The sequence below is a fragment of the Natrix helvetica genome, assembly GCF_964273705.1.
Source record: "Natrix helvetica genome assembly, chromosome: 5".
NCBI lineage: Eukaryota > Metazoa > Chordata > Lepidosauria > Squamata > Natricidae > Natrix > Natrix helvetica.
This window is the reverse complement of record NC_138551.1, coordinates 16,796,520-16,812,850: the sequence shown is the minus strand read 5'-3', so window position 1 is coordinate 16,812,850 and position 16,331 is coordinate 16,796,520. Positions and strand designations below refer to the sequence as shown.

Below are 16,331 nucleotides of genomic sequence, written 5' to 3'. Positions count from 1 at the left end.
TTGCCTCCATTTCTTGTCTCTCTTTCTCTCTCTTTCTCTCTCTCTCTCTCTCTCTGTGTTTCCCTCTCTATCTCTATCTCCCTCCCTCCCTCTCTCTCTCTCCATCTTACATCCATCACTCTGTGTGTCTTGGAATTAAAAAATTAAAAAACCTTCCGCTGTGGCTCTTAATAACATCAGAAAAGTTTGGCACAAACCACACAAACCATCACTTCACTGTTCCTGAAAAAATAAAATAAAAGTTGTCCATCTATGATTTCATTTATTTGTCAAGAAAAAAATAATTATTTCTTGTGTCTGTACTAGAATTGTTTTTCCTAAGGTAGCTTTTATTCTATGAATAAAGGTGGTGGTTCAATGGTTAGAAAGCAGTATTTCAGGCTGACTCTGCCCACTGCCAGCAGTTCAATCCTGACCAGCTCAAGGTTGACTCAGACTTTCATCCTTCTGTGGTTGGTAAAAGGGGACCCAGATTGCTGAGGGCAATATGATGACTCTGTAAACCACTTAGAGAGAGCTGTAAAGCACTGTGAAGTGGTATATAAGTCTAAGTGCTATTGCTATTGGTAAATAGCAATAGCACTTAGTATGTCATCATCATCATCGTCATCAAATTTTGCCTCCCTTTTAGATTTTTCAGAGAGTTCAATTTTTCAACCATCTTTAATAACATATTTATGTAGCTATTAGACCTTGTTTATTTGCAGCCTAGTGCCGGTATAGCATAGGCAGAAAAGTAAAAATATAGAAATGCAGTAATGGGGCTAGTACAAATATCTGTAATGCAGGCAACTGATGAAGCACACATTATTTCTGTGTGTCCAGAGTCATGGAGGCATTGTTTCTCCAGTTAGGTAACCTCACTGTATCACCCTTCAAAGGACAGGGAGGGCATGACATCAGGCCAGAGCAAATGCCCTCCAGTAGTTAGGTACTTTGAATTTAGTGAAGAATGTCATAGAGGAGGCAGTTGTTCATTTAAGTTTTCAGAACTGAATCTGCCCTGGCTACTCAAATGAACAGAAAATATCAAGAGTCTCGTGGACCTTTGCTAATATTCAATCTCATGGGAAGAAGTCTGCTGTTGTTACCTCTTTGCAGGCATCTACATCCTAATTACATGAAGTACTGTGGAAATATATTTTCAAATGTCAAGAGCAGAACCTTGTAATAGCACAAATAGATTTATGAGCAGCTTCCTCGGATTGTGAATTCTTTTGAAGTTATTCCTTCTGACATGGCAATGTAAGAGAGGAAGAAAGCAAGCTTGTTTTAACATTCCATAAATAACCTGAACAACCTTTCTTGGGTTGAAGATCTCAGTTGGTCTTTAACTAACATGTAGGGGGACCCAGTCTAGATAATGGATGGGTCCAGGACCAAGAATTAGATGGGTCAAGACTAAAAGTCACATTTCAATTACAGTGAAATTTCTCTCTCGAGTATTTAATAGTTTTCCTCTTCTGTCGCATTAAAATATAAAGTTTATCATAAATTATGGAACAGCCTGAAGAACAGAGCCAAGGCTTTGAAGGCTGTAAGTTGTATTTGCTTGGTTAGATTAAAAATAATAATACATGGGTCTAGTTTGAAATGGCCTCACAATCTGGGGTAAGTTCAGTTTCCGACTTAACTGGGGATGTACCAAATGATAATTCTGTCAGATTGATTCATGTTAATTTGTTTTAAGATAATGCAACTTGCCTTCCTTCATTTAAAAGAATCAGTTGCATTAAATGCAAATGTTTTCTGGAAGCTGTTTAGATGATAGGCTGTTGGCCGATACTAACACACAAAGAGATGTATGGTTCCTTTCTCATCCTTCACTGGGATACAATAACTACATATTTGTAATTCCCTAGTCTTTAGTTGCTGTTTGGAAAATTTGAGTGAAGAAAGATTTTCATCTTTTACAAGAATTTGCTTTTGGAGAGGGATTCGTCCAGATCTGTACCTCCTTTTAAAAAAAGAAGTCTGCCTGTGGAAAAAGAGAAAACAATGTTATTCCATCCTCAGTATTTTTTTTCTTCTTCGGATATCTGAAGATTTTTTCTGTGCTTCACTTCAGTCCAAACATTCAAAGCTTGTTCAAATGTTGCTCCTTACGTAGTTTTGGGAACCCATGAAAGATTTCACATATACTTGTGAAGTCTTCTTCACTGTAGTTGGATTCAACTCATGAATGACTCAGTAATCTCACAGAGAACATATCCACACACCACCATTAAGCCCATGCTCATGCTAGCTTGATTCTAAGTCTGTTTAAAATGTCCTATCAGGATTGAGACACTGTAATAAGGTAACAACCCATTAAGAGTGGATTTTCTTTGTGTCTCTTTGCTCCCAGTATACCGTCTTCAGGGACAGTAAAAACAAACCTTTTCAATTGTGCTCCATTTCTGTGAACTAGTTTCCTCAGTCATCCAAATGGCCCCTTCCCTATTGGTTTAGTGGTCTTGGAAACTAATGCTGTGAACCTTTTCTCTCAGACAATAAACAATTTCTTTTGGCATATTCTAAGAAAAACATTTTACTGTAAAGAAAGTAAAAATACAAACTTACTAAGCTAATAATCACATCGTGGCAGAGAGTTCCTGTCTGCGTTGGCAGACAGACAAAAGAAAGGAAGTAAAGCTAAAGTGAAGGTATGGAATGTGTGACATGCGCAGTGAATCATTGCTGATAAGAGACAGTTCATTCTGCCGTATAACTCAGAACAGTGACGTGCGGTGAGGTTTATAGCTGGTGAGGCAGCAATTTTTTTGTGGACTTCAACTCCCAGAATTCCACAGTCAGGCATGCTCAGTTGCCACCTGCCACCCTCCGCCCTGGGATTCGGCCACGGCACCGCCTTCCAGAGCTGCGCGGAATCCGGGGCGCACTTGTCGGGCGAGGCAGCGCAGGTGGGGAGCGGATGGAGCGGAGGAAGCCTCCCCCCCCACTTCCCGCGCCCGAAAGAACAAAGGGAACCTCTGCCGCTTGTCGGGCAACCTGGCCGGCCTTTCTCGCGGCGGCTCTCTGGTGCCGAGCTTGGGAGTCCCTGGAGGAGCTGGCGGGGGCTGCAAGCATCGCAGGCTGGACTGGAGCCTTGAGTCTAGGGCAGTGAGTAATTCGATAGGAAACTTGCCTCTTGGAAGGAATGACTCGGCTTTGCTCCTGCTTTGTCTCTCCTGCCTCTTCGCTTCTCCGTTCGGTCGTTGGGCGGCAGATCGAAAGCGGGAGCCAAGCTGGGTCATTCCTCCCAAAAGGCAAGTTTCCCATCGAATGACTCGCTGCCCTGATGATGAGAGGTTAGGCTGTGCCTCACTTGCCTCACCTGACTGCACCTCACTGAGTCAGAATGTAGGCACAGCTGGCAAACCAAATAAACGCAGTGACACCCCTTCTTTTGCCAGTTGAGTGGACATTATCATTATCAGCAATGATTCACTGCGCATGTCACATATTCCATACCTTCACTTTTTACCTTTGCTTTTGTCCATCTGCCAAGGCAGACTGGAACTCTTTGCCAAGATGTAATCATTTAGTTAGTAAGTTTATCTTTTTACTTTATTTACAATAAAATGATTTTTTCTTAGAATATACCTCGGGTTTATTTTGCTTATTTCAAAAGTATGCTTCAAGGATATGCCAAGATCCATACCTCATTAATTTACAGGGCAGAATTCAAACCCTGACAAGGCTTTATTGCATTGTTTTAAAACTCACTTATAGAAGTCAGAATGTATGCTGGTCAGAATTAGTCTGACCTTAAAACCCAGTAAAATTTAAATAAATAACCTTTGACAACAATTTGCTGAGATTTCAATCCAAAGTGAACTACCACATCTCCCCCCTTGGATCATTTCCCAGCTGTTTTACCCTCTCACATCTGTTCTGCAATAGCCAATTGCCCATCAATTTCATTTCAGTAGACGTGCCTTACTGAATTTATATATCTTCTTTACACACATGCTACATTTAAATCAATCAATCTCAAAATCTCAATCTCTCTCTCTCTCTCTCTCTCTCTCTCTCTCTCTCTCTCTCCCTCCCTCCCTCCCTCCCTCCCTCTCTCTCTCTCTCTCTCTCTCTCTCTCTCTCTCTCAGTTTTCTAAATTTCGGACTCATGCTGGAGTCCATCCTCGGGGAACTGCTGTCTAACAGTCTGCTAGAGGTTCCCTGAGGATGGCCTCCAGCACAAGTTTGAAAGCTCAGAAGGTTAAACCTCTGGTCCCTGTGACTGAGCCAGATTGAGATCCTGCAAAATTTTCTTGAGACACATATATTTGCCTTCATTCACTACAAATAATTCTGTATGTCTAAATGTAGACATCTATTTCTGTTGAAATGGGTTTTAATGCCCAATTCTTTTATGTGAGCTGGAGGGATGAAGATACGTTTACAATGTGTTTCAGAGGTTCTGTCCAAGCTTTTGGAACTCTGGAAAAATTGAATGCTCTCAATTCCTTTTTTCCTGGGTCCTTTCTGATGCGAAAGAACCACTTCGCTTCATAGAGGTGGATTTCTTGTAGGTCAACAGTGATATTTTTGACAGTGTAGCATGCAGAAAATGTATTTCATCTCTATTCTTATCTGCTATGGCATGTGGATAAATTGAGAGAAGTTTGCAGTGTACTGCCTGTCCTTAACCTTTCAGAGCATAATATTCAGAAGGAAGTCATAAAAAAAGCATTATGGAGGCTGAATTTATTCACAGAGCTCTTTATAACTTGAACTTGATTTCTTGCTAGAATGCAAGGTTCAGGAAATAGATATGGCTGTTTTTCCAAAGACAGTTATTCTATTTGCCCCATTTGCCCAGATAAACCAAATGGTGCTACCAAGGCTTCATTACTATTCACAGTTGGTGCACTGTAATTCAATGTAATTTTAATTAAAGATGAATTCTTAAACAATTTCCTCCTGCGCTACCTACAAGCATACAATTAGCTGCTTACAGCTTCTGCTGCGAGCAGTCATTTACTGGTTCTCAAATTAATAATTTATTTTTGGTCCCTACATTTTGCATTCATGGTTGGAAAATAAGAAGCCAATGCTATGGGTAAAAAGCCACCATGGAGGAAAATGTTGTAGGAAGTGAGAAATATACCCTAGGTATTCTAATTAATGTTGAAACACATCAAATAGGTGATTCCACAGGCAAAACTAAATGTCATTTCAATCTGTAGTTTAATGCAGAAATTGCCAGTGACACCTCACTAAAAGAGGAACAATGATAGAGAGATGTGCAGATTTGCATAATATTAAAAACAAACCAAAAGGCAAGCTTAAAAATATTCCTGAGTAGTTGTTACCCTACAAATACTTGGGTAAACAGGTGAAACTTCACTTGTCTATTTATTTATATCCTGTCTTTATTAGTTATTGTAAATAATTCAAGGCCGGGAACATGCTTAATAGCATTCCTCCTCCTCCTCCTCCTATTTTCGCCACAACAGAAATCCTGTGAGGTGGTTTGGGCTGACAGAGAGTGATTGGCCCAAGGTCACCCAGCTGGCTTTCTTGCCTAAGGTGAACTAGAACTCACAGTCTCCTAGTATTTGGCACCAAGCTCACCCAGATGGCTTTCATGACTAAGGTAGGATTAGAACTTGCAATTGGTGGTTGGTCAGGAAATTTCTCCTTAGTTCTACGTTGCTTTTCTCCTTGATTAGTTTCCATCCATTGCTTCTTGTCCAGCCCTCAGGTGCTTTGGAGAATAGATTGACTCCCTCTTCTTTGTGGCAACCCCTGAGATATTGGAAAACTGCTATCATCTCTCCCCTAGTCCTTCTTTCTATTAAACTAGACATACCCAGTTCCTGCCACCGTTCTTCATATGTTTTAGTCTCCAGTCCCCTAATCATCTTTGTTGCTCTTCTCTGCACTCTTTCTAGAGTCTCCACATCTTTTTTACACCGTGGCGACCAGAACTGAATGCAGTATTCCAAGACATCATTCAGTCCCCACCAATCATAATTTATTAAGAGACCTCTTAAAAAGTAGTTTGGTTAATGAAGAAGAGGCATACCCTGTACTTCAATTGATTAGGACTATACAAGCGAAAAACATCTTGAATGTTACTCAGACTCAAGAAGCAAACGAATAAGGCTGTTTCCAAGATTGTTATTAGGAGGTAACCTACAGTTTGTTCCCTTTAACTGACAAACCAAGTTAGCTATCTCTCTAGGCTTAATAACGGGGCCAATCCTGCTTTCTGCTCTTCTATCAATTGAGCCCTCCTGTTGATATTTAGATTAGAAACTTTTCATGGTAGAGTTTTAGCTTTATTTATTTTTTCCTGCAAGACACTATTAATATTGACCTATATATAACCATTAATACACGATCCTCAGAGTGGCTTTAGTTTGCTAAGGAGAAGTTTGGAAATGTCAGGGCGCTGCTTAGGTTTAAGCTTTGGTTTGGCTGCTGATTATAGCCTCTCTGTGTTTTGTCAAATAGGAGCTCTGTATTTCATCAACAAGAGCTTATCCTTCTTCTCCTCCTTTCTTCTCCAGCTAAATTAACTCTGCTCTTTTCTTTGTTTAAAACTAATCAGCCGGGCTTCAAACCAATCAAAACTTAACTAAGGAAAAACAACCAGCTCTCCTTCTCAAATCTATTTGGGTATTAAATAAAGGAAAAGGTTCCCCTCACACATAAGTGCTAGTCATTCCCGACTCTAGGGGGCGGTGCTCATCTCCGTTTCAAAGCCGAAGAGCAAGCACTGTCCAAAGGTGTCTCTGTGGTCATGTGGCTGGCATGACTAAATGCCGAAGGGGCACAGAACACTGTTACCTTCCCATCAAAGGTGGTTCCTATTTTTTCTGCTTGCATTTTTATGTGCTTTCGAACTGCTAGATTGGCAAAAGCTGGGAGAAGTAATGGGAGCTCACTCCGTTTACGTGGCACTAGGGATTCGAACTGCCGACCTTTCTAATCGACAAGCCCAGCATCTTAGCCACTGAGTCACCACGTCCCTATTTGGATATTAAGTTGGCTGATTAACAAACAATAAAGACATTTGGTGATCTAGATTTTAAGGGGAATAGCTGATTCAGAGCAGACGTGGGTGTGCACTGTCACATCTGCCAGCACCTTCTTAAATCAAATGTGCTTCTTTTTATTTTTTTTGTCTAGGCAGTCGTGCGAGTCCAGGAAAAGACAAAGTTTTTTTTAAGGAGTTGCTGACAGTGTGACATCCACTCCCACTATGCTTCAAATCAATTTTTTTCCCCTTAAGATCCAGATCATTACATAAGCTTAACAAACCTTGTCCCACATCTAGGGGAGACATGATAGCAGTGTTCCAATATCTCAGGGGTTCCCACAAAGAAGAGGGAGTCAAACTATTCTCCAAGGCACCTGAGGGTAGAACAAGAAGCAATGGGTGGAAATTAATCAAGGAGAGAAGCAACTTAGAACTGAGGAGAAATTTCCTGACAGTTAGAACAATTAATCAGTGGAACAACTTGCCTCCAGAAGTTGTGAATGTCCCAACACTGGAAGTCTTTAAGAAGATGTTGGATAGCCATTTGTCTGAAACGGTATAGGGTTTCCTGCCTAGGCGGGGGGTTGGACTAGAAGATCAAGGTCCCTTCCAACTCTACTATTGTATTGTATTGTATTGTATTGTATTGTATTGTATTGTATTGTATTGTATTGTATTGTATTGTATATATATCCCAGCAATTAAATCCCAGAACCGCAATCTGACTAGGAAGGCATAGTTTATTTTAAAATAAATCACCATAACTCCATAAATGTATAAGTTATTGTTCCAATACAAATCTGCTCCTCTCTTTTCTGCTCTCCTTACAATCAATTGGATGGTACAAATTAGTGTTTTTTTTTTTCCTATGCAGATGGATTAACAGTGGCAAAGGAAAGCTTTGTTGATCCTGAATTTATCATGACCAATTTTGTGATAAAGTTCTATGCCAGACTGATTAAAGCTCCCGTTATTGTGCTTATTCCTACCCTGTTGCCCTGAAAATAAGACCTACCCAGATAATAAAACCAATCAGGCTTTTGAGCGCATGTGCCCTATAAATAAGCCCTCCCTGATAATACTTAAACACACGTGCAACTGGTCCCTGCCATTTCCTCTGGTTTCTTGCTGCACAAACAACACAAGTTGAGGAGGCAAAGCCGGAGGGGGAAGGAAGGGGACATGCCCCACACACCCCACATGCCCTGACCTAATGGATGGTCCCACAACCCTGGCCACTGTGCCCTTTCTGTCACACTAGTAGCCGCCATAAAAAGAGAGGCAGGCCCAGCATGGCATCTCGCTGCCGCAGCAGCACAAGCCAGCAGCAGCCATGAGGTGACCACGCTCGCCGCCTCCTGCACCTCAAAAATAATAAGACCTCCCCGAAAATAAGGCCAAGAGCTTATTTTGGGGGGTCAAAAGAAAATAAGACCCTGTCTTATTTCAGGGAAACATGGTATTTTAAAACAAAACCTTGCAGGTAGTGCTTAATGTGTGACTAAAATTGGGACCAGAATTTCTGTTGCTAAGTGAAATGACTTCTTTTGATATGCCTGTTAAGTGAACCACTGCAGTTGTTATATGAAGCATGTGGTCATTAAGTGAACCTGGCTTCCCCCATTGACTTTGCTTGTCAAAATCAAGATGGGAAGGTGAACAAATGGTCATCATATGACCCCCAGGATGCTACCACCATTGTAAATCCATGTTGTTTGCCAGGTGCCCACATTTTGATCACTGTAATTGTGAGGATGCCATAACACTGGGATGGTGAACCTATGGCATGCGTGCCACAGGTGGCACGTGGAGCCATTTGTCAGGGCACGTGAGGCGCTGCCCTGTTAGCTAGCCAGCGCGCATGTGCACACCGGCCAGCTGAGTTCACCCTTTTTTAAAGCCTTTTTTCGCCCTCCCCAGGCTCCAGATGCTTTATAGGAGCCTGGGGAGGGCGAAAAGAGCCTCCCCCGCCCCCCTGAAGCCCCCTGGAGGCTTCACGAGCTTCCCTGAAGCCTCCAGAGCACAAAAAAACCAAGCCCTATGGGCAAACCTGAAGTTTGGGAATGGACTTCCGGTTTTTGCCCTTTGGAGGCTTCAAGGAAGCCTCCTGATGGTCCCTGTAGCCTCTGGAGGGCCTCCGGAGCTGCGGGGGAGGCTGTTTTTGCCATCCTCAGACTTCTATAAAGCCTATGGAGCCTGAATAGGGCGAAAAAAGCATGCAAAAAATGGGGGGGGGGTCGCACCTGTAGTGCATGCATGTGCACTGGGGGGGGTAGCACATTGCATTATGGATGTGGCACACCCACACATGACCCCCCCGCGCGCTCCCCCCACTTATGGCACGCGAGCCAAAAAAGGTTCGTCATCGCTGCCGTAACAGTTGTAGCGCAAGGACCAGAGATCATGTTTTTCACTGCCGTTGTAATTTCAGATGGGTACTGAACCAATGGTTGTAAGTCAAGGACTACCTCTAAACCATGAATCTTTTTTTAGATCCTTCAAAGTTTAGATGTTGTTGTTTTTTCCGGGAAATCTAACAATTTCATGCTGTTCCCAGCCCTGCAGCTTCTTTCCCTGATTTGTAAGGACCTCCATTCATTTCAAAGATTACTTGTAGACTAGATTCTGCCATCTCTTCTCCTTTCTCGCCTAGTCAGATGGCTTAATTAGAAATTTATGACAACATTAGAAGGAAACAACTAGCTGGAAGTGTAGCCTTGCAGGCATACACTGCTTCCTTACTCATCTCCCCGGGCTTTTCTTGGAGGAGTTTCTTTGCAAAGACTTAGATGTGTCTGCACGCATACCTTGCATAGATAGGAAGAGAGGCACACATTGGGATAGTTGATCAAGATTGTTCAATATTTTATATCCTAATCTGGACAAAATAAACAATGGAAACTGGCGATGAAGATGTTGATACAAAGCAATCATCAAACACAATTATTGCTTTTTAGTCTGCCATGAATTCAGGATAATGCATGAAGGAATATCTTCAGAAAGGTCTATTGTTTCCAAAGCCATTCTCGACTGTCCGTGGTCAATTTTTAAACTGTGTTGTTGCTCAGTTTTCTCTAGATGCCAAAAATTCCAGCTCATGTATAGGATAGCTGTAATAGAATAGAATAACCAAGTGGGAAGGGACCTTGGAGGTCTTCTAGTCCAAACCCCTGAACAAGTAGGGTTAGGATCAGTGATGGGTTTCTGTTGGTTCAGCCCAGATCTGGCAAATCAGTAGTGGCGGCGGTGGGAGACTCCGCCCACCCCCCCAGATGCGTCTGCACAGGCACAGAAGTGTAGTGCAAGCTGGTAGTAAAATGAACTGAAACCCACCACTGGTTAGGGTACGCCAGGGGTGTCAAACTCATGGCCCGGGAGCTGGATCTGGCCCACGGGGTTCTTAGATCTGGCCCACGGGGCCGCCCTGGAAGCAGTGAAGGATCTCCCCGCAGGGCCTCTGCCAGCAAACACGAAGCTCGGGAGGGCTGCTGTCAGTGAAACTCTGTTGTGGCCCTCAATGAAATCAGGTTTGACACCCCTGCCCTATGTCATACCAGAGAAGTATCCTTCTAACCAGATGTAACCAATTTGATCTGTTTGCATCCTGAAGATGCCTCTATCACACCTACATTCTGATTGGAACAGTAACCTAATTCGTTGTCCCTAGTGCTACTTTGCACAGTTTATACAGAGTCCAGGAATATCAACCATTTTAAGCTCTGGACAGATGGACAAACCTCTAAAACAGTGATTCTTAGACCCAGCCAATTACTCTAGCACATTCAGGGATGGTAGATTCTGTTGTAATTCTGGATTCCTTGACATTACCTGTGATCTCAGGGAAGCTATATTATTCTTGAGGAAGCAGTACATTTTCAAGCTCACAGACGTCTGGCATCTAAATTCATTGTTTTTTTTAAAAAAAATAAGCCCAATTAGCTTCCTGGATACCAATGCCAGCGTTATGGAACAGTGTTGTTCCCACGATACAATACAATACAATACAATAGTAGAGTTGGAAGGGACCTTGGAGGTCTTCTAGTCCAACCCCCTGCCTAGGCAGGAAACCCTATACCGTTTCAGACAAATAGCTATCCAACATCTTCTTAAAGACTTCCAGTGTTGGGGCATTCACAACTTCTGGAGGCAAGCTGTTCCACTGATTAATTGTTCTAACTGTCAGGAAATTTCTCCTCAGTTCTAAGTTGCTTCTCTCCTTGATTAGTTTCCACCCATTGCTTCTTGTTCTACCCTCAGGTGCTTTGGAGAATAGTTTGACTATAAATAACTCAAACTGATGAGCATATCTAATACTCCTTCCTCCTCCCATTTAACCCACAACAACAACAACAACAACAACAACAACAACAACAACAACTCTTTGAGGTAAATTGGTCTGAAAGAGTTTCTGGCCCAAAGTCACCAAGCTGTCTTTCATGCCTAAAGTGGGACTAGAACTCATGGTTTCCTGCTTTCCAGCCTGATGCCTTAACCACTAGGTCAAACTGGCTCTGTTGATCCAGATGTCTCCAATGCAGTTAGCCTTTTGTAAGGCCTTAAAATAATTTTCTGTTCCCCTATCTTTTTTGATGGTCAGGCGAGCTCTGCTGGTTAATGTTGCCTTTTAAGAGTCAGATTTGTGTTTGTGACTTTGAGTGCTATAGTTGGTCCTTTAAATTGTTGCTTTAAACTAAAGAGTCACTTTTCTAAGATCAGTGGCCGCAGAAATTGTACACATACAAAGCTTAGCTTGCCTAAGCAACTGACATTTATCACTCTAGATTTGCAAAGTAGAGGTATTCTGGAGGGAAAGAACCCAGATTTCTGTAGGATGTTTCCTAAATTCTGATGGTGAATCTAGAAGCAAGCAAAAAACCGAACAGGTTTTTTTTTGTACAAAAGTACAATCCTTCTTAATTTCCATTTTTGAACAGAACAATCATGTTTAGGCTTCATAATATCATTATAATTTCATGATCTAATGCTTATTCAAAGAAAACACCGTAATAGCTATTAAAGTTCAGTAAATGAAAAGGTAAACTTGCTTGAAAATTGTTTAAATGTAAAAAAAAATGGTGGTTTACCATTGCCTTTTTAAAGCTTTGTTTGGCCTCACTCTCTAGCCTAGAGCTCTGAAATTTCTTGATGATTCTCCATCCAAGTACTAACAAAATCCTACAATACTTACCTTACTTACACTGAGAGCATATGCACCAAAGGCAAATTCCTTGTATGTCCAATCACATTTGACCAATAAAGAATTCTATTCTATTCTATTCTATTCTATCTTCCAATTTTGGATAGATGTTACCTACCTCAGCCTACAGCAGATAAAGTTGTAATAATTTACATATGTTGCTTGGGAAACATTATAAAAAACAGCTTGGAAAAAAGGAAAACAACTTATAGCAAGATGTCTATGCACACCACAACATCCTTGAGATATCATGTAATATGATATAATATTTTTCTTGCAGACATTCGAGATAGTGGGGGACCAAAACCAGTCATGGTGTATATTCACGGAGGGTCTTACATGGAAGGCACTGGAAATTTATATGATGGCAGTGTGCTCGCAAGTTATGGCAACGTGATAGTCATCACCATCAACTACCGACTTGGGGTACTTGGTAAGCAAGATTTTACTTTAATACTTGCCTTGTGTGGTTCTTTTTCTCTTGAGTAGAAGGTTGTAGATATAGATGTGGATGTAGAGGTGGATTTAGATGTAGATGTCAAAAGAACGTGGTTCTTCTTCTTTTTTTAGTCTTGCTCTGTAGCAGGAAGTCTTAAAGTTGCCAAGTTTGGTGACCTCTGCTCTATAGTAAAGGAATTGTTGTTATTTGTTTGATTTGAATTTATCGTTGTGTGCAGTAACCTGCAATTACATTCTGTTCTGATGGCCAAGAAAAAGAAATCCAATCTTTTGGACCTGTATGTGGTTGCTGCCTGCTTGTATTTGCTGTGAATATTAGAGTAATTAGTTGTACATATTGTCAAGTAATTTAAAGTGAATAGCAAGTGCAAGATGAGATGCAATTGTTTCTGTTTTCCAGGAGACAAAAACGTGAATACTGTTCTGACAGGTTCATTATGTATTTCTGGATAATAAGAATGTTTGAGAAATGTTAATCACTGCCAATGTCAGCTTTTATATTTAGCATGGCAGCTGAAAGCCGAAAGGTATTACTACAGGTTAAGATAATTCCAGACAGAAGAAACTATTTCAAAGGGATAATATTTGGTAGCTTTCGTTATGGAAAAGAACATTGAGGCCATGTTGTTTGCATGAATGCAATCGAATTGGAAAGTCTGTTTCTTAGTCACGATTTAGGTTTAGGAATCCTCAACCTTTAGGTTTTCTCAAACTGGCCATAGCTGGAAAAATTAAAACCTCTTTCAAATCAGTTGCAGTTTCTGGTGACTTCCTGGACACTGTGATGTAGTTTTCTTTGAGAGAGGTCTACTGGAATTGACTGTTGTGCAATGTGGCAATGTGGCATGTAGTTGTATTTCTTTTCTTTTTCTTTTTAATTATCCAGTCTTGGGCATTAGTTTGCAGAAGGCTTAGATTAGTAGCTGTAAATGCTTCTAAATAATGAATTTGACCTTTTGTTTTCCGTTTCATAAGATGCATTTAATTCTACTGGCAGTTGTCAACTGTTTTAGAAGCATCAGAGTATGTAATACAGAGTGATAAAGGGATGTGTGATTTATAAACTCTGGTTTGCCTTAAACTGAGGGAAGATTGCTTAGTCATGTGGCTTAACTTTAGATTGTTTCTTCAACACTCAACGTGGACTCGTGGTTTCCTGTTGTTGGCTCTTCTGTGGACATCATCTCTCTGCTTTTATTGGGTGATTACAAAAGGATGCACTGGCTTAAATATTTTTTTTAAAATTGAGATTTCACTTCCCTTGGTGTTGGCCTTAAATGAAATCAGTCCTCAGTTTTTGAAATGTGAGGAAGCTGTATATTTTGCGGCTGGTCTATGTCCATAATAATAAATTGTATTGTTGTATATTTCTTCACCTGGGAATCCTTCCCCTTTTTGCTGGCAAAATGAACAATGCAACTTAACACTTGCGTGTAACACAAAGTTCAGTATCCAGACTTTTGCTTTGATTTGTATCACATATATTTGCATGACTACTTAATGTATTCTTCACTTCCTCAGTGCAATTCAGTATTGATTCAAAATCTCTCGAGACATGTTATGCATTAATTTAAAACTGTGTGTGGTCAGCTTGCAAAATCATCTTTCTGTTTAACATAAATTTATTGTTTCTGTTTTGTGTACTTCTGGGTACAGGATGTAGGATAGTTCTACTTACGGTCCATACTGCCATTACATTTTAAATCTATAAACTAAAATATAAATGAGGGGTGGGTGTGTAGATATGTTATTTAGAAGAGAACAATGTAATTATAAATTTGAAGATACTTTCTACTTAGCAGAACAAAAGTAATTATATGCAATAGGTGGTAATATACAATCTGGTCACACATTTGTTAATCCAACTGATCACCCTTAGTTTCCTTAGTGAAACAGCCCTGTGGTAGTATTACTACAAAGCTTTGAAAAGAGGCAGAGAAGATTATATTAGTCAAGTTTCTCCTGAGCTCATTACAAGATGCACATACAGCTCTATCGAAATGTAAACCCAGGTAATCATGGATTCACTGACTGCATTTCGTACTGGCTTTCATTTCTCCATATTTTTTTCCTCTAATATGTATTTTTGAGGAAATGAGGTATTAGGGAAGGATCATTGGTGGAAGCAGACTGATAGTTTACTCCTTCTGAATGGCCATCCCTCAGGTATCCTGGTCCCAAACCATATGTTGTGGCCTTCCAAAGCAATACAGGGATATCTCTTGCTTTGGAAGGCACAGCATATGGCTTGGGACCAGGATACCTGAGGGATCACCTTTTTGCAAGAGACACTGCCCGTCCAACAAGACCAGCGGAATGAACATGCTACTGATCCCTAGTCAAATAATGTCGGTTGGCGGAGACCAGAAGACCGGCTTTTTCCTCCGTGAAATACCAGCCCCTCAGAGATTGCACTCGCCCTAATTCTGTTAAGCCCTAAAAACCCTGAGCTTGAGATACTAAGTGTGTCAAAGATCCCATTATTGGCCAAGTATCAAAGATCCCATTATTGGCCAAGTATTCCGACAGAAGCTCAAGACCCACCTGTTCCAATTAGCTGGCTTAGCCGATTGATAGCTCCATCTTCCACCTCCTGGCAAACATTTTATTGGGAATTTTTTAAGGGAATTTTAATTTTATTTGTATTTTACTAAATATTGTACAGTATATTCTTTACCTCCTCCGTCTACGTCTACGTCTATGTCCATGTATTTGTATATGGTTTTAATAATGACTGTACACCGCCCCGAGTCCTGCTTAGGAAAGGGTGCGGTCTAGAAATAAAAGCTTATTATTATTATTATCTGGCTGCTAAGTATATTTAATTTGGATGGTTTTAGTGTTTTTGTTTGTTTTACTGTTTCTATTGTTTTATTTTTTTAATATTTTAATGGTAATACACATATTGAATCACTTTGCCATGAAATGTATGATTAGTATATTGGGAGGGGGAATAGGACGAAGGAAGATTGGGTATGTTTGCTGGTTTGAGTCATTTATAAAAATAATAATAAAGGTGGAATAAAAATAATGTAAAATATATGTTTAAATGGGGACCAGCTATTTTAATTCCTAATCGAGGAATTTGATCAACACACTCAGAGTGATGAAACTGAGATGGGTGTCCATATTAATTTAACTAATAATAAATAAGCATAGTCCTATTAATGAAATAGGAAATAAATCAATTCCCAGGCACTGGGTAATCCACATAATCACAGACATTCAATCACAATAGACTTCCTTCTTACTGTTTATTCCCGCAATTTTGTATATGTAATATAATTCAAAAAATAAGATTTCTGAGCTTCTTTGGGAAATCGTACCAATAATTTAAACTGCTATAACTGTTCTATAAAAAGTCCTGAAAAGTCTAGTTAAAGGAAAGGAACCTATTCCCCTTTAAATTGTTGAAAAATGGCCATTAAGTTTAAAATCTGAAGCTTGCATTTTTAATTATTTGTTGTCATTGTTTATATAAGTACCGTATCTTGATCAAATTCTCTGATTAGTAGTTAAAATGGCTGGTCCCTATTTAAACAAATATTTTATATTTTATATTATTGTTATCCCAGCTTTATTATTATTTTTTATAAATAATTCAAGGCCAGAAAACATGTTTAACCCTCCTTCATTCTCCTATTTCCCTCACATTATACTATTAATCGTAAATTCCATAGTAAAGTGATTCTTAGTTAGAGG

At 40.2% G+C, this 16,331-nt stretch overlaps 1 protein-coding gene across 4 annotated transcripts in view; it reads left to right on the top strand.

Moving 5' to 3' along the window:
- Nucleotides 1-16,331, top strand: part of NLGN1 (neuroligin 1) — an 835,713-nt gene that overhangs the window by 446,683 nt on the left and 372,699 nt on the right. For all 4 annotated transcript variants that reach the window (XM_081953454.1, XM_081953455.1, XM_081953453.1 and 1 more), the window contains one exon: nucleotides 12,451-12,603. In XM_081953454.1, the coding sequence (XP_081809580.1) occupies nucleotides 12,451-12,603 (153 nt within the window). The remainder of the gene's footprint in view (nucleotides 1-12,450; nucleotides 12,604-16,331) is intronic.